Source organism: Lepidochelys kempii, chromosome 1 (genome assembly GCF_965140265.1).
Source record: "Lepidochelys kempii isolate rLepKem1 chromosome 1, rLepKem1.hap2, whole genome shotgun sequence".
Lineage (NCBI taxonomy): Eukaryota > Metazoa > Chordata > Testudines > Cheloniidae > Lepidochelys > Lepidochelys kempii.
Window position 1 is genome coordinate 140,864,744 of NC_133256.1, and position 25,832 is coordinate 140,890,575.

General features: G+C 44.0%; 1 protein-coding gene across 1 annotated transcript in view; it reads left to right on the forward strand.

Moving 5' to 3' along the window:
• The first annotated feature begins 229 nt into the window (after window positions 1-229).
• SMS (spermine synthase) overlaps window positions 230-25,832 on the forward strand; it is a 78,414-nt gene continuing 52,811 nt past the window's right edge. Inside the window, exon 1 of the mRNA XM_073357304.1 lies at window positions 230-492. Coding sequence (XP_073213405.1) covers window positions 438-492 — 55 coding nt within the window. The 5' untranslated portion in view covers window positions 230-437. The remainder of the gene's footprint in view (window positions 493-25,832) is intronic.

Below are 25,832 nucleotides of genomic sequence, written 5' to 3' on the forward strand. Positions count from 1 at the left end.
CTGCTGGCACAGTGTGGGCTCTCCAGGGGCCTGGAAGAGGGAGAAGGGATACTGGCTGGGCGGGCAGGCCCCAGGGTTGGTTTGCTGTGTAATTACTGCCCCCGTGCCTCCCTGACCCGCGGGCGGCAGGGAAGGGGGAAGGCGGGACCCGCCCCCCCAGGTTTGGCCTCTGCAGCCCGCCTGCCGCACAGCCTCGCCCCCGCAGGCCGCCGCGGTTGCGCTCCCCGCAGCCTGGGCTGGGCGGCGCTGGCGGGTCCCGCCCCCTGCGCTCCCACAGCCCGGCGCACAGGCGGCAGCGCCGCAGCCCCGCGCAGGCAGGCAGACAGACAGACAGACAGACACGCGCGCACACACCCCCAGAGGCAGGCTCTGGCAGTGGCACTCGCAGCGCAGCAGCGGCCGCCGCCACCAGGCATGGCACAGGGCTCTGCCTCGCCATGGCAGCAGCAGCAGCGCGACACAGCACCCTGGACTTCCTGCTCAGCGCCCCAGGTCAGCGCCCCCCGTCCCCCCGCGTCCCCCTTGCACCGCCCCGCCTCTGCCCAGTCAGACAGCGGGCGAGGGGGAGCCGGCCCCGGCCCGCTCCTTGCCGCAGGCCCTCCTGCGGCTCCAGCCGCCGCCACGCTCTGCCCAGCCGCCAGCGGCCGCATGCGAGCGCTTCCCTCCCCAAATCCTCGCGCTCCTTCCTCCCAGAGCTCCCCCACCCTGCACCCCCTTCTCCTTCCAGGCACGCAGCTGATTTCCCCCCCGCTCCCCGCAGGCATCCGGCTGCTCTCCCGGCGTGTAGGTTGCTCCCTGACCCCCCCCCCCGCCTGCAAGTCTCCTGTGGGCCCCCTCCCCCATGTTTTAGGGCCCCAGGCATGCAGCTCTCCTCGTCCTTTATGTGTGCAACTGCCCTCTCCCTTCAGGCACGCAGGTTCCCCCTGCCTCCCCGTACGTGCGGAGCTTCCCCGCCTCTCCCCGGGCATGCAGAGGCGTCCGCCACTCCGGGCGCGCAGTCCCCTCGTGAGGCGCCATGCAACCCCTTTCCTGTCGCGCTCTGCACAATTCATCTCCGCGATCCCGAGGGAAAAAAATACAAAGTCCGCTCGGCATCGGCGGCCAGCCTAGCAACGCACCTCGTGCAGCTCTTCTTCGGCAGCCTAGAGTGTTAATGCAAATTAGTGGATTGTCACTGGGAAGTGTGTGTGTGTCTGGGGGAAGGATGTCGCTGCTATTAAGCATTTCTTTGCCGCGTGCGTGACCTTTTTCTGTCCCTTGGTTGGGTGACTTTCTCTTGGCGAGGTTATTTTTATTTTTCTGCCATTATCCTGGTGGGAAATGGGATCCGGCCAAGGTAATGCTTGGCCTAGTGTGGAAATAAAGCCAGGCAAAATGAGGTATTTTTGTTTGGGAGGGCTGGAGGGAAGTACAACAATATGATATGGAGAAACGAAACAAGGAAGTGCCCGGATTCGGAGGCCTGGTTTGGAAATGTGCATTGTGGGCCTCTTGCAAATGACAGGGGTAGCAAAGCTAGAAAAGACTCAGGTTTTGTTTTTAGTTGTTTATCCCTTTGTTATGGTGCTATGGGAAGGGAGTTGGTGGGGGTGTGCATTCGTGGCTTACATGCTGTGCTTTAGCATGATGACTTCAGTCTTTGGGGTTGATTTATGCATGTACTTGTCCGTTGAACCATATGAACTAGAACCATAAACTCACTGAACATTAAATCTCATCAAATGAGGGTCAATCCATTCTCATCATCGTATCGACTCATTATACTCCACACCTGAACATAGCCATTATGTGAACAACATACTCTCATAGCGCAGTGCCTGTACTTTGACCCGTTAATCTTTTACCCCTAATTGGGATATTGCAGATTATGTATTCCTTACGCCATCCGATCTTAAACCGAATTTTGCACCCCTTGATAATCTGTACTTTATTCCCTGATAACCAGAAACTTCTACACTTAAACTTTGTACCGTTCACGTTTTTAAAACATCATCTTAATTTTTTAAATCTGTTCTTACTAAAAACTAGATTTTTTCTTAAAAAACTTCCTAGCCATATTAGGCTTTCTGAGGTTGCTTTGGGGAGGAGACATTACTGTAAAATGGGAGGTCCTGAAAATCTGACCTGTGGCATTTCATTATGTAGTCTATTATGACTTGTCAGTGAAATGCTAAAAGTAGCATTTTTCTCTTATTTAAAATGGGGTAACAGGCAATAACCTGCTGATTTTTTTTCTGGGTCAACACAAAGTAGAGGGACACATATCCAACATGATTATTATGATTTTATAAGCTATTCCTGAATTTCTTGTCAGATGGTGGTGTGCAGAATTCCTTGCAGTAATTAGTGATAAAAGTGGGCTGGGGATCAGATTTTAACTACTGACTTCAGTCATGGACTGGTCAGTTGAGGGATGGGGAGGCGGGTTTGAGCCAAAATTCAATAAAAGTATTCACTTTATTTGGTAAGTTAGGTGGGTGATACGTTTCGCTTTTGGAGAGTGCTGTAGTGAACTTTGAGTGCCAGTCAAAGTCTGTAGATAGCTTTGTAAAGAGGCAAGTAAACATTGGATTATCTTGCTATTTATTAATTACTCTGACAATATTTATTTAAAATAAATTTTTTTTTAGTTGTTTTTGAATGCGTCCTTTTTTACTCCTGGGGGAATTCTGCGCCACTGTGCAGGCGCGTAATTTATATCCCCTGCAGTTTTCTTTGCTTCCGTGCAGAAAAATGACTTTCTGACAGGGAAGCAAAGGGAAGCCACAAGAGCGGTCATGCGACCCTCCCCAGAAGTATGTTTTGGGCAGCTGTCAGAGAAGTAGGGGTGGGGTGGGGGACTGGGGAATACCTGGCTGGTTGCTCCTATGTTGCGCTGGGTTCAGTTGATAATCCCGGCTGGGCTGGGGAGGACTGGACTTCGTCTTCCCCTGCACGGCATCCAGGGCTGGGTAAGACCCACCCCCAGATTTCTCCCCCAGCTGCAGGAAGCTCTGCACACTTACCCCTGCTCCCCGCTTTCTGCATCCATCGCACCTCCTGGCTCAGGGATTTGTGTACAGGGAGCTGCTCCCTCATCCACCCAACCCCCGTGCATCCAGATCCCCTCATACCCAGATCCTCCTGCTGAGCCTCACCCCTGACTTGGAAGCCACCCACACCCAGATTCCCACTTCACCAAGCCCCAGCTAGTTGCACCTGGATCCCCACTGCAATGAGCCCCACTCCCCCCACATCCAGACCCCCCTGCAGAGTCCCCTTATGGTTGCCCCCAGAACCCCCCCCCCCAACAAGCCCCTGTGCATTCAGGTCCCCCCCACACCCGGATCCCTGAGCCATCAGCACCCAGATTGCCCTCAACGCACACCTGGATCCCCCCACACTTAGCCTCTCCACGCTTAGATCCTGCCTTCCCACACCTGGAGCACCTGGCATGGAGGGGCAGGGCCCTGGGGTGTTTCTGGGGCAGGCCTGGTCCTTGAGCTGTGTGTGGATTGGGTGCAAGCCTCACTGCAGAGTCTGTGCCCTATGGGGGGGGGGGAAGAAGCTGCACAGTGATCTCCCACCTCTGTGCAGCCAGTGTCCTGTGCTCCCCAATGCCATGCTGGAGCCTCTACATTTATATGACAAATACGATTTGCAGAATTTTAAAATATTGTGCATGGAGTTCTTATTTTTTTGGCTGCAGAATGTCCCCAGCAGTACTTTTTCCAGGCTGTTTTGGTTGGGGACAGGCATTCCCCCCACTGTTAAACAAATCCTTTTTGGGAATTCTGTTTCAGTGAAGATACCATAGATTCTAGAAGCTTTATTGCAATCCATAGCATTTTTGACAGTGCAGAATGATACATTTTTTGTAGTGAACCAGCAAAAACCAAAAAGATATCACAGAAGGGAAAATAATTGTAAAAGTTTTTGTACTTTCCTATTTCTCCCTCCCTCCTTTAGTTAATGGAGGCTGTGTTTTCAGGTGTTACATCTGCCTTACTGTGTCTTTAAAATCATACTTTCCTATTGTTTTTACAACACTTTCCTCTTTCCAGTTAGTGTGTGTGAAGTACTCACGTTAACAGCAAAAGGGGAAGTTGGCTAAACAGGGAAGTGTTGTCCAATAAATAAGTGAATGATGAAATGTACTTTTACTTATGGGCAATACAATTTTTGAACAGAAAAATAACAGCTGCACCTAGCAGTGTTACAGTGTGATGGTAAAGTGCTCTGGGATGTCCTGAAACTACTAACAAACTGTTGATGTATCTTTGAACTGTTTTTGTTTTAGAGTAATGTACGTTATCTTTATGCCTTAGATTTCTCTGCCATCGGACAGCAACTAGAGAGTCTTGTTTTTAGTATATAACTTTTCAAGTGTCTCCTACTCCCAAATATATAATTTTAGGCTATTGAATGACGTGGTTTAGGAAATGTTAATGTGTGGTAATATAGTCAGTCTTTAAAATCATGCCTCTCTGTGAATGGACAGTTTATATAAAGTAAGAAGACTTCAGTAACCCTGTGATACCTAATTATATCTAGTACTTGCAATAGCTGAAATCTACTAGACAATATAAAGCAGATGATTAAAAAGTATACTTAGGCTCCTTTCCTCTAGATAAAGCTAGACTGGGCTTTTTTATAGCAGCCTAAGGGGGATTTAGGCATTGCAGCACCTACTGGAATTCTTAATCCTGAGTTAGGCACCCAGGCTCACTATGCAATGTATGGGGAGAGAGGATCTAAGAAAGGGATTAACAAAAGCCAACATGCTCAGTGGGGAGCACCTAAACTCAACATTTCCTATTGGCTGGGAGACGGGTATTATTGTGTAAGCTCCTCCCCTCAAAGTGAGTTAGGCAATTAACTCCAGGCCAGAGGGAGATGTCTCCCTGCCTTCAGGGTTCACAGTCGTGAATCCTCTTGTAGAGTTAGGTGCTTGAACAGGGTCAGCCCTCTCTGCTTGGTGATCTCAGGACTTGGGCGGCTGTGCATGTGCCTAGCTGCTGAAACGCAAGTGCTTCTGGGACTCTTAACTGGAAATTTGGTGCCTAAAGTGCCTGGGTGCCTACAGAATTAAGCAATAGCTAAAAGGATTTTTATGAATGCGAATGGTATCTAAATGTTGGTATGTAAAAGGTGGCATTTACAAAATATCAGCTACTGCTTAATCCTGTAGGCACCTAAATTCCCCCCCCCATGAATCCCACCCTTAATAATTGGGAACCTAACTCCCTAAGGCATCTATGAAAATGTGATCATGTAAGCATATGCATAACTTTATGCACTGTGATTAAGCACATGTATAGATCATCATAGGATTGGGGTCACAGAGATTTAAACAATATAAAGTACTAGCTACCTGTTGGACCAGCAGTTCACAAACTCTCTGTTGAATGAACACTTGCATTTATTTGGCAGACCAGTGCTTCCTCTGTCTAACTTCTCCTGTACCTTACGGCATTGCAGGACAAACCTGATCTCCATCTTTCCCAGCCTTAATTTGAAATGGGGGGGGTGGGGGAGATATGATTTTGTGTTTAAAACTCTTGAGTGGGAGGGGAGGGATGGATCGTTCAGTTGAAATACTTGTCAAACCCTGTCAACAAGAACATGCAAAGTCTCCATCCTTCTCCCAGCAGGTTGTGGGATCATGACATAACAATTAACTAGTCCTCCAGAGCCTCATCCAGGAGAAACAAGGAATTCAAGACTTTGTGGTTATCTAGGCTGACTTCCTGTATAATGACAGGTTTCAGAGTAACAGCCGTGTTAGTCTGTATTCGCAAAAAGAAAAGGAGGACTTGTGGCACCTTAGAGACTGACCAATTTATTTGAGCATAAAGCTTTCGTGAGCTACAGCTCACTTCATCTGATACATACTCAATTAACTTAGGCTTGAATAGAGACTGGGAGTGGCTAAGTCATTATGCAAGGTAACCTATTTCCCCTTGTTTTTTCCTACCCCCCGCTCCTCAGATGTTCTTGTTAAACCCTGGATTTGTGCTGGAAATGGCCCAACTTGATTATCATACACATTGTAAAGAGAGTGATCGCTCTAGATAAGCTATTACCACCAGCAGGAGAGTGGGGTGGGAGGAGGTATTTTTTCATGCTTTGTGTGTATATAAAAAGATCTTCTACACTTTCCACAGTATGCGTCCGATGAAGTGAGCTGTAGCTCACGAAAGCTTATGCTCAAATAAATTGGTTAGTCTCTAAGGTGCCACAAGTACTCCTTTTCTTCCTGTATAATATAAGTCTAGTAAGTCCTGGATCAGAAAAATATCCAGGCTCCCAAGTGACAGAAAACATACCACATCCCTTGGTAAAGGAATGGCAAGAGCCATAGCGTGCTTTAGAGTTTGGTAGAGAACCTGGTTGTAGACCCGGTTAACTAATACAAGACTTGTGAAGTTAAATATGGTGTTCTTTGAAGCTTGTTAGGTTGAGGGCCAGGTGAAGTATTTTCATTTTCTTCTTGTCTCTCTATTCTGCGGATCTTGGATTCTTTTGTCTACACAAATCTGTGTTTCTTGGATGTTCTTTATGGACTTGTTCTCTGCCACACTGCATTAGTTATTTTAAATTAAAATTTTTTTGGGGGGAGGGGAAGAGGTATTGTATTAGCCTCTTCATTCCCTTTGAGGTTTTATAATTTCCTCTTCCTGTTCTTTTAAGGGTTTTTTATTTTCCTTCTTGCTGGGTGAAAGACCCACAGAAACAGGAGTAAGTGTCTGTGCGGGAGGAAGAGTGAAACTAACCCAACATAGTCAAATTGTCACAGTAAACAAAAGGAACTTTGCCCTCTACTCTTTTGGTTATTGTAATAATGGTAGTGTTTTTTAATTAGATGTGTTGTGTGGATTTTTAAGTTGATATCCCTTTAATGATTCCTCCTGTTAGATAATTGTATTTGATATTCTAGAAATATGAGATTTCTTGCCTCTAAAGCAGGGGTTCCCAAACTTAGTTTGCGGCTTGTTCAGGGTAAGCCCCTGGTGGGCCACAAGACGCTTTGTTTATCTGAGCGTCCGCAGGTACGGCTGCTCACAGCTCCCAGTGGCCGCAGTTTGCCATTTTAAACACGTTCTTGAGGAAAACCTGCATGAAACATTCATTCTTTTTTATCAGCTCTAGTTACAAGTGGCAGTCAAGAAGAAGCAAATATCTTCTATTAAATTTGTTAAACTTGTGGAGTGGGGTGGAGCGTCATTCAAGCACACTACCAGGAAAATGTTTCTTGGGGCAACCATGTGCAGTTTACCATGCACACAATTATTTTATAAATTTATACTAATTAATTTACAAGCATACTGAGAGAATATATATAATTTTTTTTTTTTTGGTCTTTGGTCAGTCAGTGAATTTCAGGCACTTAAAGGAAGTAAGATGTATTCTCTTCCTCATGCATTGGAATTTGTAAGTAACGTCCCAGGCATGTGTACATCAATATGCAAATGTTGGTACTGGAGAACTTGAAATGCTAAGTGGACTTGAAATGTTCAGTTTGTAGGCTTTCCTTACCATCTGCTGTTTGGTCTCTTGCAGTAGGAGTTCATTAAATATCTCACTTCTTCCCACAGCAAGATGTCAATTGGACCAAACACAAACACCATCCATATTGTCCTAAATGGGGAAATGCCCATTATAAGGCTAGATGTGTGAAGGATGATGTCACTCACTGGGTTAACCAAAAATGTGCCCTGTCTTTTCCTTAACTGTTTGCAAAGTCTATAGAAAGTTCTCTCTGTAGTTAAAAAGGCAGCCAAGTAAGAACTGGGAACCCTATAATAATGTGTGTGTATGTGCACATGACTTTTGGGGTGGGGGAGAAATGTTAAAAACATTCATACTTCAGTTTTAAAGTGTTGTTTAGCATTAATAAGCCCACTAAGCAGAAAAGGAGAAATTTATTTTAAAATACGCGCGGTTATGATTGGAACCCCATAAGCAATACTTGCTATTCTGTTGGTTCTGCAACATCAGTTAGCCACTGTTCCCAGAGCATTGCTGGCATTATGAAGCTGTTGTACAAACAATAATGGTTAGCTGTAATGGGATGCTATGTAAGTTGAAGTCCCTTTTTTAAATGGTATACTTCAGCTTCACTCAAATTGTAGGAAAAACATTTTTTTTTCTTTTACAAACCACGCTCTGTGGGATACTTTTTTAGAAGAGACACTATTAGTCTAAAACTAATTTAAATAAAAAACAAATTTGCCCAATAGTTCTGTCTACTGTCAAAATATTTGACAATAATAATCTCTTGTGTTTGTATGTAAAGAGCCTATTTTAGCTAGTATGGTAACAATATATTAGTTTCAGAGTAACAGCCGTGTTAGTCTGTATTCGCAAAAAGAAAAGGAGTTCTTGTGGCACCTTAGAGACTAACCAATTTATTAGAGCATGAGCTTTCGTGAGCTACAGCAAGTCAAGCTAATGATTCGAATGTATCTGGTGGCAGACAAGCAGAACTTCTTTGAGGAAGAAACTTGATCTGAAAGGTTCTGAGACTGGTTATTTCCTTAAAGTACTATCACTAATTAGAACAGTAATTGAAAGAAATTAAAATATAATCTCCAGTCTTAAAACTCAGGATGATTTGTGTTTATTCCCCCCACCAGGGTTTGTTAGTCTCTCCTCTTCCCCACCCCAAGACTACATCTGCAGAGCACCACTTGTGGAACTGTGAGTGTAGACAGCTGGTCACTGGCATTTTAACCACCACGTTGCGTATTCCTGCTCTGAGGCATTTTGGATGAGACACAGTGGGCCAAGGTCTAAGTATGCTGCTGCTAGGAGTGGCAGAGCTGAATCACTGGAAGATCGTTGCCAAAACAGCCTAGCGTAGATACAGCTGAAGTGTCTTTGGAACTGCAGATATTTTTCCATGGCATCTGCAGTCTGTCTTAGGACTGTGGAGAAGATGTTGAGCAAAAATTGGGGATTGGTCCTGCTTCAAGCAGGGGGTTGGACTAGATGACCTCCTGAGGTCCCTTCCAACCCTAACCATCTATGAATCTATGTTACAATGTACAGTCACTTGCATGGAGTGCTGCCTGCCTATTGATGCATAAGTACTGCTTGCTTACAAAAAGTCAGCTGGTGGGTGGGGGATGGGAAGGGTGCACTGTTGCAGCTTGCCTAGGTTCAGTCATCCCAGTGTAAACTACAGTAGTGCAATTCTCTGGTGTAGATGCAGCTAGAGAGAAACTGAGTAACAGCCGTGTTAGTCTGTATTCGCAAAAAGAAAAGGAGTACTTGTGGCACCTTAGAGACTAACCAATTTATTTGAGCATAAGCTTTCGTGAGCTACAGCTCACTTCATCGGATGCATACTGTGGAAACTGTATAAAGTCTGCTGCAGTTTCCACGGTATGCATCCGATGAAGTGAGCTGTAGCTCACGAAAGCTTATGCTCAAATAAATTGGTTAGTCTCTAAGGTGCCACAAGTACTCCTTTTCTTTTTGAGTTTTATTCAGTTTCACTCATTGCAGGGATAACTTCCTGTGGTGTAGTAGAGCTGGAGTGAATTCTCCTAGAGCCTTGGGAGCCAGTGTTTTAGTCTGCTGTTTCCATACTCTCCTCCAGGATTGCCCTTCCAAGGAGTTGCTGAAAGTATGTGTGAAACTTGATTTCAGATTACAGGCACTCTGTTTTTGTCTTGACTTGTTTTTGTTTTCTAACTAGGAGTATGTTTATACTGCAAGTCCTCTCTCGCCCTCAAGCAGCCTGCCTCGGAGATTGGATCAACTGCTTTCGGCTTGCACTATGGAGCTAAAAGTAGCAGTGTAGACATTCTTGTCCTATAAGGCTATTCCAAATCAGTTGACTGGGGCTCTGAGACTTGCTGCTGTGATTTTTTTTTTTTTTTTGCAGTGTAGAAGTACCCTACGAGCTCTGCAAACTCATCCTGAGTTCTTAGAGTGAAGCTCTGATGCTTTCTTGGTGTACCCAGGACTGGGGTCACCTTGTTATTTCCCTGCTACGGTGAGAGAGACTTGCTGGTGCTAAACTGGGTGTCAGCTCCCTGTCACACCAGTTTGTTAGCCACTCAAACAACCTCCTCTACTCCTTCGCTTTGCCAGGTTAACTTTAGGTGCATGCCAGCTTCCAAGCCCACTGTGAAGAGTGGTCCCCTGTCACTGTACACTCACAGAAATTGCCAAGTTTGCAGTCTCCAAAGAGACATTGTACACACCAGCCTGTTTTGGTTCAGTTGAGGCCTCACGTTTTATTTAATATTACTGAGATGAGTTTATAATAAAACCAAGAATAAGCTTATTAACGAGAGCACAGCTTCGAGTGATACTGAGTAAGGATAGTGGAAACGGAATTGGTTACAAATAAAACAAAAGTATAATATGCTCCTAAGAGAGTAAACAACTTTAGCAGGCTATAATCATTTGTCTCAAACAGTTTCTCACCCTCAGAATCGTTCTGAAAAGCTTGCTGACTTTTTTCAATTAAATCAGGATCCAGACTTTTTTTTTTTTTTTTGAGTCACCTCCCTCCAGGAAGGGTGTTCAGCAGTGAAATGGATAATGAGATGTCTTTCTCCTTATATTTCCCAAGTTTATTGTCTTAGTTTCCAGAATCAGGATGACGCCCTGGGGTTCAGATTCCCTCCTGTTGGTTTTCACATCCCTCTGTCGTCCTGTTTTTTCTGTTGACTTCATATGCAAATGGAACTTCCTTTAGTGGTGTTCCACAATGCTTAATTTGCATTAGAGGCAACTATCCTCCTTCCAGTCTGGAATAAAACCTCTCTCTCTTTTAAGCATAATATCAGTAAGTATCCATAATTCCCCATAGAGTGATTTCACAATGATATTAATGACCAATATGTCACTGGCTTTCATTTAATCTCACACAACATCTTGGTCACCCTGAACAGCAAAGAGTTCTGTCACCCCTGAAGGCATGAAACCAGACCCTTTACCACCCAGAGTCTTCCCCGCTCCCAGTAGAGTTCTGCCTTCCAGCTGTTTCCTAGTTGTACTCGTGACTTACTGCTCCTAGCAGATCTTGGGCTACAGCACTTTCTCTCTGTGCTTCAGTGTCCCTGCTCTCAGTGGAGCTCTGGCCTACAGCATCTCCTAGTTATATCAGAGTCTTGCCTCTCCCAGCAGTCTTCCTGCTCTCAGCAGAATACTGGCCAATAGCATTTCCTGGCTTTATCCGTGTCCCACCGCTCCCAGCAGATTCTGTGCCAACAACACCTCTTAACTGTGCCACAGACACAATCAGCACTGACTTGATTTCCCCCCTTGACACTGAGTCTGATTATGGCAAGCAAATACCTGAGCCTTTACATTATTACAGAAAATGACACATCAAGGAAACCAGTTTCCCACATTCCCACAGTCAAAATCACAGACCATTTTTGGTGTCCATAATGATTCAGGCTACAGGCATCACACCCCTATCTGTTTGCCTGCTAGCCTGTAATTGGGCACACAGCCTTATGTTCTTCCTTTTGCGTCCCATGGGCAGTACTTGATTCTCTTCTCAGGTTCATGCTGCTTGCGTTTGTCCCGATCAGCAAGCTTGGTGCTCCAGCTCTGCCTCCTCACCGACACCTGGCCTCCAACTCCATGTGTTTCTACTTAACGAGCATCCTTTCCCACTCCAGACTTCATACCTTTGGGCCTCTCACTATCACCGCTGCTGCTAGATCATATGGGCAATGGTCTGCTTGGTCTCTTGCATGTGCTGTAGGAGAAAAAGGGACTTCTTTTGGCCGCTAGTTTGGAGTAGGTGCCCCATCCTGCCTCATAGCACATGAGTGCAGCATGGCCACCAGCTCCAATTTCTTCTGGTCAGCAGCTGACAGACCTTGCTGTGCACACAGCTTTTCTGATGGCTTCTTGGTGAGTTTTTATCACAGATTTCTTTGCTCAGCCTGACTCTTCTGCTGCTTTTATTCTTCTGTATACTTTCTTTTGTTTTTATTTCCTTTACCCTAAATAAACAGGAACAAATACGGACTCTAACCTTGTACTTTGCTCCCTCACTTTTGAATCTGTTATGGTCTGCTTAGCAAGTGTTTGGCGTGTGAACCTCAGGTCACTGATATAGGCGTGCAACTCCTGAAGCGACTACGCTGTGATGTTTTCTCGAGGCATCTAAAGCTGTAGGTTGCAGCGTAACCCCTCTGCCTCAGTGTGAAAGAGATGCTGGTGCTAAAACCAGCAGCCATGCTATGCTGCTTATTTACACCTGTGTAACCCCCTTGTGTACAATAGGGTTGTACCAATGTAGCTGGGTGGCAAATGGAATGAACATTCATTCTGTTCAAAGTTCAAAAAGAATTAGAATCCAGTTCCCCTTTTTTGCTGTGTTGGCATTGCAGTATAAAGAATACTAGAAATCAGTACAAACTTATTTTATTTTAAATCAAGTGTAACCCTGAATAGACACGTGGTAGATGTGCTGAATGAGGTGCCTTTTTACATGGTACATTCTGAAAAGTGACTACTGCTTTAAGCAGAGTGGATACAAATCAGTTAACAGATTTTGTATTTAAATACATTTTTCTTTTTTAAAAATAAACCTGTCAAATTAAACTTGAAATTATGACAACTTACATTAATGCCTACATTTAGTATAATCTTTTAATCAATTAAATATGCATTTGATGTTAAGGAGGGGAAAAGTACTTTCAATTTCTGTTGGGCAGAAAATCTTTTGCCTTACTTTTGGTTTAAGATTAGCTAGCAGGTGCAGAGAATATTTTCTTAATTTTGGGCTAGTTCATTCAAAGTTGAGAAGTTGATAGAAAAAAATAAGCTTTCCTGCTTCTTCCAACTCCTAATCAGTCTATTAATAAAAAACAGGTGGTGGAGGAGGAGAGCAAGTAATTGGAAAAATGTGAGGGAAACGGGGGGGCTAACTTTTCAAAGATATTTAGGTGCCTAAAGCTGCACATAGGCACTTTTGATAATCCTAGTAGGTACCTATTTATATGTTTTAGAATACCTTTGAAAATCTAAGATATGGTGACCAGAAACAATCAGTTCAATTCTCTAACTACCGAAATAGTTCGTTTCATAAAATCCGTTCTAAATGCAAAACACATTTGATACTTTTCTTAACGTATCCAGCACACTTAAGGTAGTTTTATTTAACTTTGTGTATTTAATTAAATTCCAAATTTCCATTCAAATGCAACTTGACACAATTATCAAGTAAAAAAAAAAATATCATGTAGTAAATAAAAGATGTTGTATGATGCGTTGTGACATTTCCCAGGATTGTGAGGCACCTCACTGCTACCCGTCCTTGGTGTGAAAGGGTCTTGTGTGTGCCTGCTGTGGATCAGCAGCCTCTGGCAGCACAAGAACCACCTTCCCAGCTTCTGCAGTCCTCGTTCTCTCTGTACAGGTAGTGATAGGCACACACCAACGCCTAAGTCCTTGGAGTGATCTGTGCAGTGTCCAGTCCCATATCCACTAGACACTCTACACAGTTACCAGATCTGCTATTCACAATGGAATGGTACATGCCACGTTGTTAGTTTCAGCTCAGGATCGGCATTTTGCTTAACATCACAGTTAGATATATACATATAGTGAAAACAAGAATAAATTTATTATCAAAGATTCAAGTAATAGTGAGTAAGAATAGTGGAAAGAAATGCCTTAATCTTAAACAAAATCATTAAATGCTTTCTAGAAAGTAAACTCAACTAAAAGGTTAACCTCCTGTCAAAAGAAGCTTCTCTCACACAGTCTTCTGCAGCATTTTTAACCAAGATTGGCTGAGACCCCTACTTTCATGAATGCAAACATGCTGACTGTTTGTTTCATAAGTGCAGGATACCAGGTTATCCCCCCCCTCCCTTCATTGTCTTTACTCCGAGAGGGGATAATGCTCCATGGCTTTTTTTTTCCTGCATGCTGCTTTCCTTTTGACTTCACATCTCTTTGTTAACATTTGACTGTGTGTGTAAATTGGCAACCATTGTGTTAGCTAACAAAGCTTAATTTATATCCTGACAGAGAGATGCACATTTCTTACCTCCTGTCTGGAAGAACTGGTCTGAGGCATGTCACCTTTTGATGATCTACTTTTTACCTTACATGCTTAAGAACATAATTTTCTGGTATAGATACATAATTCCTCGTGTAGTACACATATATACATTTCACAATGACATTAATGACCAGTGTGATACTGGCTTTCGTTTGAAACCTCACGTGACATGCTTTGGTGAACTAGGACGTGCACACCAGATTTGAGATTTGTGTAACCCCTCTCTACACCCATTTCAGCTGGCTTTAAGAGGTTCTTGGGTCACCTGCATATTCCAACAGTAATAAAAAAAAAATCTGAATAAATGTATACTTAAACTATATAACTACTAAAATAAATGTGTATAGATAGTGCATCCTCTTAACAAAAAAAAAGTACCAAATTTTCGTACTTTGTTGCATATCAATGTGTTCTAATTATTATATCAGCCAATGAGAATGAACCAGTACTTATTTCCTTAAACAAAACACGGTTGCAGAATGAGGTTTAAAATTGAAGTGCCTTAAATTGTTATTAAAATCAGCAAGCAGGAAACCTTGCTTTCATCACTGCTGTTAATTACTTAAAGCCAGGATGAATTATGTAATAGTACAGTAAAGTCCTTGGTCTTGCCCTCAGGTACACTGTATCTTGGAAAAGGAATTAAGTAGTTAATATCTTGCAGTATTTTATTTTCCAGGACACAGAGATTGACAGCACAGTGGCATGACTTGAATACTCAACTGCCAGTGCTTGAAAATGTTATTGGATGCCTACTAGCAGAAGGCCTGAATCTGATAGCCAAAGGTAGATATGAAAGATGAGGGAAGCCCAACAGGCGTATATGTGGGATCAGTAACATGGGAACAAGGCCAGAACCCCTGCTACCTTGGATTCTGGGTAGGAGGAGGTGCTTTAGGCTGCATCTCTCAGCCTCTGGATAATAGGTGTTTGAAACTCAATCCTTCCCTAGCTGGTGGAGGAAAGCAGCTTTCTGTCTCTACATTTTGCATTTCCTCATAGCTGCTGAAAGAATGGATGGAGGTTTTCTGTTTATTGAATCCTTCCCTCAGAACTGTTAGTTAGATCGTGGGTCTCTGCTAGTATATTCTTTTCTCCCCCTTCCCTTGCTAAAATACCTGTAGAAACCCTTCTTGTTACTCTTAACATCCCTTGCTAACTGTAACTCCAAGTGTGATTTGGCCTTCCTGATTTCATTCCTGCATGCCTGGGCAATATTTTTATACTCTTCACTGGTCATTTGTCCAATCTTCCACTTCTTGTAAGCTTCTTTTTTCTGTTTAAGGTCAGCAAGGATTTCACTGTTAAGCCAAGCTGGTCACCTGCCATATTTACTATTCTTTCTACACATCTGTTCTTTCCTCCCCTGCCTCTCTTTTACTGGGACATATCCACTGTCTGCCTATGATGCTGCTGGGTTGCTTTCCCAAGGATCAGTAGCTTGAAACTGTGTGATTCTTGATAGTGTCAAAGGTGTCAGTAGGGTTCTGAGTAGCAGCAGTTAAACTGGTCAGTCTCATTTAATTTCACTCCGCTGCTGCTTGGCAAACTTAAGGATGGCAAAAGGGACTGGAGCCATCTGTGAGCCCAGAAAACACATTGCCTTGCCTTACATTTGGTTAAAAAGAACAGGAGTACTTGTGGCACCTTAGAGGCAAACCAATTTATTAGAGCATAAGCTTTCGTGGGCTACAGCCCACTTCATCGGATGCATAGAATGGAATATATAGTAAGAAGATATATACATATATATACAGAGAAGGTGGAAGTTGCCATACAAACTGTAAGAGGTTAATTAATTAAGATGAGCTGTTATCAGCAGGAGAAAAAAACTTTTTTAGTGATAATCAAGATGGCCCATTTAGACAGTTGACACGAAGGTGTGAGGATACTTAACATAGGGAAATAGATTCAATATGTGTAATGACCCAGCCACTCTAGTCTCTATTCAAACCCAAGCTTATGCTCTAATAAATTTGTTGGTCTCTAAGGTGCCACAAGTACTCCTGTTCTTTTTGTGGATACAGACTAACACGGCTGCTACTCTAAACCTTACGTTTGGATAGTTTATCATTTTAGCCAGAAGGACTAGTAAACTTTCTTTTAATGAAATATTAGATTCTGTAGAAATTGCTGGCTTAAGGCACTTGCTGGGAAAAGCTTTCCATTTACCATTGCTGAGTAGTTTTTGCATAGTGCTGTGGTGTGTCCAACCCAGGCCTTACTTAAAGAACGAATGCGAACAGATGCTGAAAAAAACAATCAGTTGTTATAATTACAGTTGGTTGGGTGGCAAAACAGCCCTTTATTTCTGTCAATATCAAACTTTTGGAAAATCTCTATTTTTATTTGCACCCTTTTGTTTTGGTGCAAGTCTATGTGAGCGCTGTCTATGAAAGAAGTGATATGTCACTGTGTCAGTGTTCTTTCTCTCTCTAGAGGCTGTCTTGCAAGAAGTATGCCTTTTATGGAATCAGCATGCCAAATTCTGAGAGGCATGATTAGTGGTTTTAAGCCTCTTTTACCTCCTGGGGAAGGTTATTTTGGGACTCATCCTAGCTTAATAGAAAAACATTCTTTGATTAGTTGGAAGTGGTTCCTAAAATGGTCCCAGTTCCTCAGCAGTGCTGAAGGGATCTAAAAGTTGCTTGGCTGAACCAAGCAAAACCATAAAATACTTAACACAATAAGAGACAACTTGTGTGTGTTTTAATTGCATTAGGGCAACTGTTAAGTAGGAGGAGTCAAAAATAGAAAAGGGATGGAGCAGGGTTATTGAATTCCAATGAGCAAGAAATATTATTTGTGCTGTACGCAAGCCAGGAAAAGTACTTTTAATACTGAGGAAATGTAGTTAGTCTTCGTGAGTCAACAGCTTTGGAGATCGATTTATCATCTCTGACAAGTGAAGCTAATGCATGTTAATGCAACTAAAAATCAAAGCAGATACTGAAGTGTGACCTTGGTTTTTTTTCAAACTTTGAAACAAATGGCCTTCCCTTCCCAAATAGCTTAAATCTCAACCACCCGGAAAGTATTTTAAATCTGGCTTTGCTAGATCCTTAACTGGCTGTAGGATAGGCAGACTTTTATATTGGGATGAAGATTTTTATAGTGATGGCCAGTTACAAAAACCATCCTGTGGGCTGGTGACTCTTGGGTCTGATTTAATTTGTCTGTCTATGCTGGCCCTGATCCATCAAGGAGCTCTGAGAGGGTGAACTGTAATGCCCACTCAGAGCATCCTTGCGGGATCATGGTTTTAGATGGTTAAACTTCTCAAGGCAGGGAGCATGTCTTCTTTGTATCCTCCTGAGCTCCCAGTCGGCGCTTAGCAAATAAAAATATGGGTGGGACTTCAGATGAGCAGGAGTCCAGAGGCCAATAAATATACCCATACAAAAGGAAACGTTTTTTTAGTACTTAATGCCAACATTGAGACATTTTGTAAGAGGTTAATTAGACCAAATAGACCAACTCTGAGCAAGATTTAGACAGATTATCAGCAGGAGAGTGGGGTGGGGCAGAGGTATTTTTTTCATGCTTTGTGCGTATAAAAAGATCTTCTACACTTTCCACAGTATGCATCCGATGAAGTGAGCGGTAGCTCAATTTATTTGAGCATAAGCTTTTGTGGTTAGTCTCTCTAAGGTGCCACAAGTACTCCTTTTCTTTTTGCGAATACAGACTAACATGGCTGTTACTCTGAAACATGTTTTAAATAATACCAGTAATACGCTAGATGCTTTGACGTGGTATTCCGTCTCCCTAGCGCTGTCTACATAGGGCTTAGGTCAGCATCGCTACACCGCTCACGGGCACGCATTTTTCACACCCCTGAGCAACCTAGTTGTGCCGACCTAACTTTCTAGTGTGGATCAGGCCTAAGTCTCCTCACCTTCATTTGCAACCCTGGCCTTCTCTGTCGTACGTTATCTGGTTTAGCCTTCTAAACTTGTTGGGGAAGTGACCATCTCTCTTAGCTGTAAAGAGCCATGCAAAACTGTGGTGCTACGTAACCAATGCTTAATACAGCTATGCAGTCATTAAGAATGGGAAGTAAAAAATGGTCTATCCAATTGAAACTTCAAGGGGGATTTAGATAGGCAGAATGGAATTTCCTCAGGATACTGGGATTATGGTTTCTAACAGACTTCACGTTCTGCTTGTGCTGTGTTTAATTATAGGCTATGGGGTGGGAGGCTGGCTACCAGTTTCTTAGTACGCAGTCATGACTCATATAGGTTTGAAACATTTTAATCCATGTCCTCTGTTCTTCTTGTTTAAAATGAAGTTTTTGTCTTTGAAGCCAGACAGAAATGTGTCCTTTAGTGTCCTTTTTAAAGACTGAGTAAATACATGTCACTTTATCAATTCTCTCAGAGCCGAAGTCATTGGGTGCAGTTGGCACAGAACTTCGAGCAATTAGGTGTCTCACAAAACCTATGCTACTGTGAACATGCACATTTTTAGTTATTATCAAGACTTGCACTCATGTTTTAGAGCAATGTCCTCTATATCTATTGTGTCTAGCACACTGGGACTCTGATACTAATTGGGACTTCTGGATGCTACTCTAATACTAGTAATTATTAACAGTTTTTTAATTCTGTAATCTGAGAATTGGGACTCCAATTTATACATCCCATTGGATTTTTTAACTGACCTCTTACAGTTTACTTCATACATCTGACAACCCCTTAAGGTATTTGCAATGTGAGCACAGGCAGAGTACAGCAACTAGAAAATCGTGCTTTGTTTTGTTTTACATGTACTGATGTCTAAATTTTCACAACTGTCCACTCATTTGTATATCTTGGAGGGAAGGGGAGGGAGAGACTTTTTTTTTTTTTTAAATGTTATTTCAGTTGACAAAAATTATCAAGGGAATTCAGGCACATTGTTGCTCCAGATCTCCTGACAGTTTGTCTGGCTTGCAGTCACGTTTTTAAAGAGAGACAGTGTTTCTCTTATACTCCCATTCCTGTGTGAATACAAAGAGAAAAGTGAACATCTTCCTTACTAGGATTAAAGGAAAAAAAAGACTATTACTTGAATATTTGTAGTATAATGGAATGCAAATAGATGAGATCTGTAACTATGGTGAATCTTGTCCATGTGCATTGGATTGAATTGATGGCAATGGTCCCAGTCCTGTAGCTCCTACTCATTTGTATCATATTGGCCTTGTAGCTGGAACTCATCAAACCATTTTTGTTTCAATACACATGAAAGAATAGAATCATACTTGTCTTATAATAATCAGTTTGCACTGCTTGTGAGAATTAAACATAGCAAAAACTTTAGTCACTAAGGCCTTGTCTACACTGCCACTTTATGGTGCTGCAACTTTCTCGCTCAGGGATGTGAAAAAACACCCCCATGAGCGCTGCAAGTTTCAGTGCTCTAAAGTGGCAGTGTAGACAGTGCACCAACGCTGGGAGCTACTCCCCTCTTGGGGTGGTTTCTTTTTACTGCACTAGGAGAGCTCTCTCCCAGTGCTGGTGCTGCGACTACACAGCCACGTTAAAGCTCTAACGTTGATAGCGAAGACATGCCCTTAGCCCTGGTCTACACTGCAAGTTTAGGTCGAATTTAGCAGCATTAGATCGATTTAACCCTGCACTCATCCACACAAGAAAGCCATTTTTGTCGACTTAATGGGCTCTTAAAATCGATTTCTGTACTCCTTCCCGACGAGGGGATTAGCGCTGAAATTGACATCGCCAGGTCGAATTTGGGTTAGTGTGGGTGCAATTCGACGGTATTGGCCTCTGGGAGCTATCCCACAGTGCTCCATTGTGACCGCTTTGGACAACACTCTCAACTCGGATGCACTGGCCAGGTAGACAGGAAAAGCCCTGCGAACTTTAGAATTTCATTTCCTGTTTGGCCAGTGTGGCAAGCTGATCAGCACAGGTGACCGTGCCGATCTCATCAGCAGAGATGACGATGGAGTCCCAGAATCGCAAAAGAGCTCCAGCTTGGACCGAACGGGAGGTACTGAATCTAATCGCTGTATGGGGAGATGAATCCATGCTATCAGAACTCCGTGCCAAAAGACGAAATGCCAAAATATTTGAAAAAAATCTCCAAGGGTTTGAAGGACAGAGGCTATCACAGGGACCCGCAGCAGTGTCGCGTGACACCTGAGGAGCTTAGGCAAGCCTACCAAAAAACCCAAGAGGCAAACGCCTGCTCGGGGTCAGAGCCCCAGACATACCGCTTCTGGATGAGCTGCATGCAATTCTAAGGAGTGCCCCTACCACTGCCCCACCTTGTATGTGGACTCCTGCAAGGGGGGAGTCTCACACAACAGGGATGAGAATTTTGGGGACGAGGAAGATAATGCACATCAGGCAAGCGGAGAAACGGTTCTCCCCGACAGCCAGGAACTGTTTATCACTCTGGATCCAATATCACTCCAAGGGCTCCTGGACCATGAAGGTGGAGAAGGCACCTCTGGTGAGTGTACTTTTGTAAATATAATACACTGTTTAAAAGCAAGTGTGTTTGATTACTTTGCCCATAAGACTTGGGATACATTCACGGCCAGTACAGCTACTGGAAAAGCCAGTTAACATGTCTGGGTATGGGGCGGAAATCCTCCAGGGACATCTCAATGAAGCTGTCCTGGATGTACTCCCAAAGCCTTTGTAAAGGTTTGTGGGGAGGGCAGCCTTATTGCGTCCTCCATGGTAGGACACTTTACCACGGCAGGCCAGTAGCACGTAGTCTAGAATCATTGGATAAGAAAGCATGGCAACATGTGGTCCCGTTGTTTGCTGGCATTCAAGCAACATCCGTTCTTTATCTCTCTGTGTTATCCTCAGGAGAATGATATGATTCATGGTCACCTGGTTGAAATAGGGGAATTTTATTCAGGGGACATTCAGAGGTGGCCGTTCCTGCTGGGCTGTTTGCCTGTGGCTGAAAAGAAATCCATCCCACTGTTCGCCACATGGTGTGGGGAGGGGTGAAGCGGTCATCTCAGAGAATTAGGTGTGTGTGGGGGGGGTTAGTTGAGTTTGTGCTGCACGTTAACCCGAAAATATCAGCCTCTCCTTTTAAATGGCCAATGTGTCTTTTTTTCAATTTTAATCTCCCCTTTTTTCCTCCAGCATCTGCAAATGTTTCAACGCTGCAACTAACATCTCCGTCCCAGAGGCTAGGGCAGATAAGAAGGCGAAAAAAATGCACTTCCGATGAAATGTTCTCTGAGCTCATGCAGTCCACCCAAATTGAAAGAGCCCAGCAGAATGTGTGGAGGCAGACAATGGCAGAGTCCAAGAAAGCACAAAATGAACGCGAGGACAGATGGCTGGGGCAACAGGAGAGGTGGAGGCAGGATGCAATGCTGAGGCTACTGGAGGATCAAATTGATATGCTTCGGCATATGATTGAGGTGCAGGAAAGGCGCAGAACGCCCTTGCAGCCCCTATGTAATCAACCGCCCTCCTCCACAAGTTCCATAGCCTCCTCACCCAGATGCCCAAGAATGCGGGGGTTGGGGGGGACCTCCAGGCACCCAACCACTCCTCCCCAGAGGATTGCCCAGGCAACAGAAGGCTGGCATTCAGTAAGTTTTGAAGTGCAGAGTGGCCGTCTTCCCTCCTCCCCCACCTGTCCCGGGCTACTTTGGCAGTTATCCCCCTATTTGTATGACGAATTAATAAAGAATGCATGAATTTGAAACAACAATGACTTTATTGCCTCTGCAAGCGGTGATCGAAGGGGGGAGGGCGATTGGCTTACAGGGAAGTAGAGTGAACCAAGGGGGCGGGTTTCATCAAGGAGAAACAAACAGAACTGTCACACTGTAGCCTGGTCAGCCATGAAACTAGTTTTCAAAGCTTCTCCGATGCACAGCACGTCCTGCTGTGCTCTTCTATCCGCCCTGGTGTCTGGCTGTGCGTAATCAGCGGCCAGGCGATTTGCCTCAACTTCCCTCCCACCCCGCCATAAACGTCTCCCCCTTACTGTCACAGAGATTGTGGAGCACACAGCAAGCAGTAATAACAATGGGAATATTGGTTTCGCTGAGGTCTAACTGAGTCAGTAAATTGCTCCAGCGTGCTTTTAAACGTCCAAATGCACATTCTACCACCATTCTGCACTTGCTCAGCCTATAGTTGGACAGCTCCTGACTACTGTCCAGGCTGCCTGTGTACGGCTTCACGAGCCAGGGCATTAAGGGGTAGGCTGGGTCCCCAAGGATAACTATAGGCATTTCAACATCCCCAACGGTTATTTTCTGGTCGGGGAAAATAAGTCCCTTGTTGCAGCTGTTCATACAGACCAGCGTTCCTGAAGATGCGAGCGTCATGTACCTTTCCCGGCCATCCCACGTTGATGTTGGTGAAACATCCCTTGTGATCCACCAGTGCTTGCAGCAGCATTGAAAAGTACCCCTTGCAGTTTATGTACTGGCTGCTTCGGTGGTCTGGTCCCAAGATAGGGATATGCGTTCCATCTATTGCCCCACCACAGTTAGGGAATCCCATTGCAGCAAAGCCATCCACTATGAACTGCACATTTCCCAGAGTCACTTCCCTTGATAGCAGCAGCTCAGTGATGGCGTTGGCTACTTGCACACAGCAACCCCCACAGTAGATTTGCCCACTCCAAATTGATTCCCGACTGACCGGTAGCTGTCTGGCGTTGCAAGCTTCCCCAGGGCTATTGCCACTCGCTTGTGAACTATGAGGGCTGCTCTCATCTTGGTATTCTTGTGCTTCAGGGCAGGGGAAAGCAAGTCACAAAGTTCCATGAAAGTGCCCTTGCGCATGCAAAAGTTTCGGAGCCACTGGCAATCGTCCCAGACCTGCAACACTCTGAGGTCCCACTAGTCTGCTTGTTTCCTGGGCCCAGAATCGGCTTTCGATGGCATGAGCCTGCCCCATTGCTACCAAGATGGCCAAATTGCCAGGGCCCGTGCTTTGAGAGAAGTCTATGTCCATGTCCTCATCACTCTCGTCACCATGCTGCCATCGCCTCCTCGCCTGCTTTTGCAGGTTCTGGTTCTGCATATACTGCATGATAATGCGCGAGCTGTTTACAATGCTCATAACTGCTGCGGTGATCTGAGCGGGCTCCATGCTTGCCATGGTACGGCATCTGCAGGAGAGTAGAGTGGCAGCAGAAGTGGTCGTTCAGTGACGATGGTTTGCAGACCTAGCGCACCATCTGCTGCCAGGACACAACAGCTGAGCAGGCTACATGCTTGCCATGGTATGGCGAGACAAGAGCAGCTGGGCAGAGTTGCAGCGGAAGTGGTGGCTGACAACCTGCAAGGTGGATTCATGAGAACAGAATTGCAGTGGAAGCGGGAGCCCATGAGAGACAACATGGAGAAATTCGCTATCGAGACAAGAGCAGGAGAGCAGAGTGACAGCGGAAGCGGTGGTTTGATGACAACGGTTAGCAGTCCTACTGCACCGTCTGCTGAAAGCAGTATGGCGCCCACATGGAAAAAAGGCGCGAAATGATTGTCTGCTTTCATGGAAGGAGGGGCGACTTACGACATGTACCCAAAACCACCTGCGACAATGTTTTTGCCCCATCAGGCATTGGGAGCTTAACCCAGAATTCCAATGGGTGGTGGAGACTGCGGGAACTGTGGGATAGCTAACCACAGTGCAACGCTCCGAAAGTCGACGCTAGCCTCGGTACTGTGGATGCACTCCACCAACTTAATGTGCTTAGTGGGGACACACACAATCGACTGTATAAAATCGCTTTCTAAAAATCGACTTCTATAAATTCGACCTAATTTCGTAGCTTAGACACACGCTTAGGAAAGCTGATGTTGCTCTGAATTCTCACAGGTAGCAAAAATTTCAGCACTAAGGTGCAACTTTTACGCAGGCCTGGTCTGCACTAAAAAGTTACGTTGACCCAGCTACATCACTCGTACGGGGAAAAAATATACATGTCCCTGAACTGTTTAGTTAAGCCAACCTAACCCCCGGTGTAGGCAGCGCTAGGTTGATGGAAGAATTATTTCATTGACCCAGCTATTGTGCCTCAGGCAGTTGGATTACCTACACTCACAGGAGAATCCCTCCTGTTGGCGTAGGTAGTGTCTACACTGAAGCACTATAGCAGTGCAGTGGTGTCGCTGTAGCATTTCAAGTGCACACAAGACTTTAGTCACTTTTCAAAGTAGAATAGCAGTTCAAAGTTAACCTGCAAAAAATAAAAGTTCTCTCTTCTTGATTTATGATATGTAAATAAGATCTGATCCAAATTATAATCCTCCCCATCCCCCAATGTAATTAATACCTTTTTGGGTGACTTGGTTGGAGATATGGATAGGTAGGACTGGAGTAGAAGATTTCTCAATCAGTTTGAAAGGTAATCTGCTGAAAGCAGTTTTCCCAACTGCAATGGCTTTATCAGGTTTTTTTAAACTCCATTTCAAACAGCCTAGATAAAAATTCCTTCCTGTCTTGGTTGCTCTTGTTTTCACTGTCTTATCACATCACTCACTAGTGGGGTATGGTGTTTTTTTTTTTTTTTTTTACTTTTTTCCCCCTTCCCAGTCCACCAAGGAGTACTTCAGCAAAAACAGTGAAGTCAAGACATGCAAACGTAAAAAGCAAAGAAGAAATCCTTTTAGGTCTTCTCTGTGCAAATTTTCCCTTTTCTTAGCGATCACCTTACTTTTATTACGCTATCTCATAGAAGCTCCAAGTGGGCTAAGCATTATGAGTATTAAAGAAATTCACTTTTGCACTTGGTTTGTGTTCATTGTGTAGTTTCTACATTCCTATTTTGGTAGCGTAATTTTAGAACTTCACTACTACTGTGATAATCTATTAAGGAAAAGTAGCCCTCTGAACCCATCTTCCATATTATACACATGAGGAACCTAATAAAACAGAGCAGGTGCACAGGAAAATCCAATGTTGATCCACTTTCCCATGTACAACTAAACAACAGGTGGGTCATTTCAACTTGAAATATTAGTGGCTGCTCACATGTGAACATTATTAAAAATTCAGTTCCCAAGTGCCTTGAAAGTCTTGGTACAGAGCTCTGCTTCCTGCATTCTGTGTCTGGCTGGACCTAGTGTGCATAAAACAAAGGATTTTCCTATGGTGTTTTTCTTACAGAGAGCAGAATGCTTCTAAACTTAGTACTGCGGGAGATGTTTGTTGCAAAGGCCAATTGTTTTTAGAGGACATATTTTCACCAACTTGAGGCCAAAAGTAGCTCAGTTGTTTGAAAGGTCATGTTAGAATGGGGTTTCTTATGCTCTTCAGTTTCTTCTTAAAAACATCCCTTCAACAAAAGCTACAATTAAAAGCTATTAATACAAGAAAGAACAGCCTTCCTAAACTTTAGAAAACCTGGAAGTCTAAAACTCTACTCAAAATAAGTAAATGTGAGAAACATAGTTAATTAATGAATTATATTGCTGCCCTGAGAAACATCACATTTAGAGATGGAGTATCTTCGGAGGTATATAAATTCTTAGTTTTATAAGCTCCGCTCCTGTAATCTGCTCAATTGGGTGAATTCGCCCTTCCTCCCCCCTGCCATAGCACCAAATTACGTTTGGGATGGGGGCCAGAAATATTGCATGCTATCAGTTAAATGAAAATGTACCTCTTAATTTATATGATTAATGCACTTTATTTCTGCCATTTCTACAGCCGTCCATAATCCACAGATTTATTTGCTACTTCCTAAATCAAAAAGCGCGCAGTGTGGGGCCTCTGCCCTTCCCCCTCAACCCCAATTCCTGAATGTACATGTGCTGACAAATGCACATGTTGGTAATACACATAGCTAG